General features: G+C 52.6%; 1 protein-coding gene across 1 annotated transcript; it reads right to left on the minus strand.

The window, feature by feature from the left end:
• Positions 1 to 12: 12 nt before the first annotated feature.
• LOC109508877 (E3 ubiquitin-protein ligase UBR2-like) lies at positions 13 to 651 on the minus strand (the record flags this gene model as incomplete). The annotated part of the gene is made up of 3 exons (XM_019858817.1): positions 470 to 651; positions 210 to 312; positions 13 to 128 (listed from the first exon to the last, which is right to left on the minus strand). Coding segments are annotated over exons 1-3 (264 nt in total), but the record flags the coding sequence as incomplete, so codon positions are not given.
• Positions 652 to 682: the final 31 nt, after the last annotated feature.

The following is a 682-nucleotide window of genomic DNA, read 5'->3' on the forward strand; positions in this document are numbered from 1 at the left end:
AAAAAAATAGACTTGTACCTTTAGGATCCAGGTGATCATGTCTTTGTGGACCTCAAGGTGAGGAGCATTCTGTAGACTCTCTAGCAAAGCAAGTACACTTCCTGAAGTACTCGGCGCATCGCCCGGACCTACAAATAAACACACGGGTTGCATTGCATGCAAGCAACTAACTGGTCAAGATGTTCGTGTGTATGCGACTCTGCACTGACGTGTGATTTTGGCGGTATAGAGGAAGGTGATGTCATCCTCGCCATTGCTGTTTTCCAGCTGTTGCTGCTCCTCCAGCAGAGCCATGCCCACCAAATGGAGCACCTAGACGGCGGCCACACGAGAGACATCACAAGTTTATTGACATTTCTCATCGTGATGATGATTGATGATTAAGACGCAAAACCGTTTGCATCACAAATGTCCTGTTTTCTTGGTTCAATGCATATTGCACAACCCCCCGACGATCCCTCTGTCTCACCCTCTGCAGCATGGACTCGGTCCAGCCTCCTCCCCGCGGCTCCATCGCCCACTGCAGCACGGCACCCTCCACAGCCAGCAGCACGTCACACTGCAGGAGGTTCACCAGGCTAGCGAACAGGGGGCAGAGGGAGGGGGGGACTGGCGGGGCAAGGGCTGCGCGGCACACAAACAGATGCGTTCATACTTCAGAGTCGTATGTAGGACAATGCAA

This window comes from Hippocampus comes, unplaced genomic scaffold (assembly GCF_001891065.2).
Source record: "Hippocampus comes isolate QL1 unplaced genomic scaffold, H_comes_QL1_v1.1 C16678876, whole genome shotgun sequence".
NCBI lineage: Eukaryota > Metazoa > Chordata > Actinopteri > Syngnathiformes > Syngnathidae > Hippocampus > Hippocampus comes.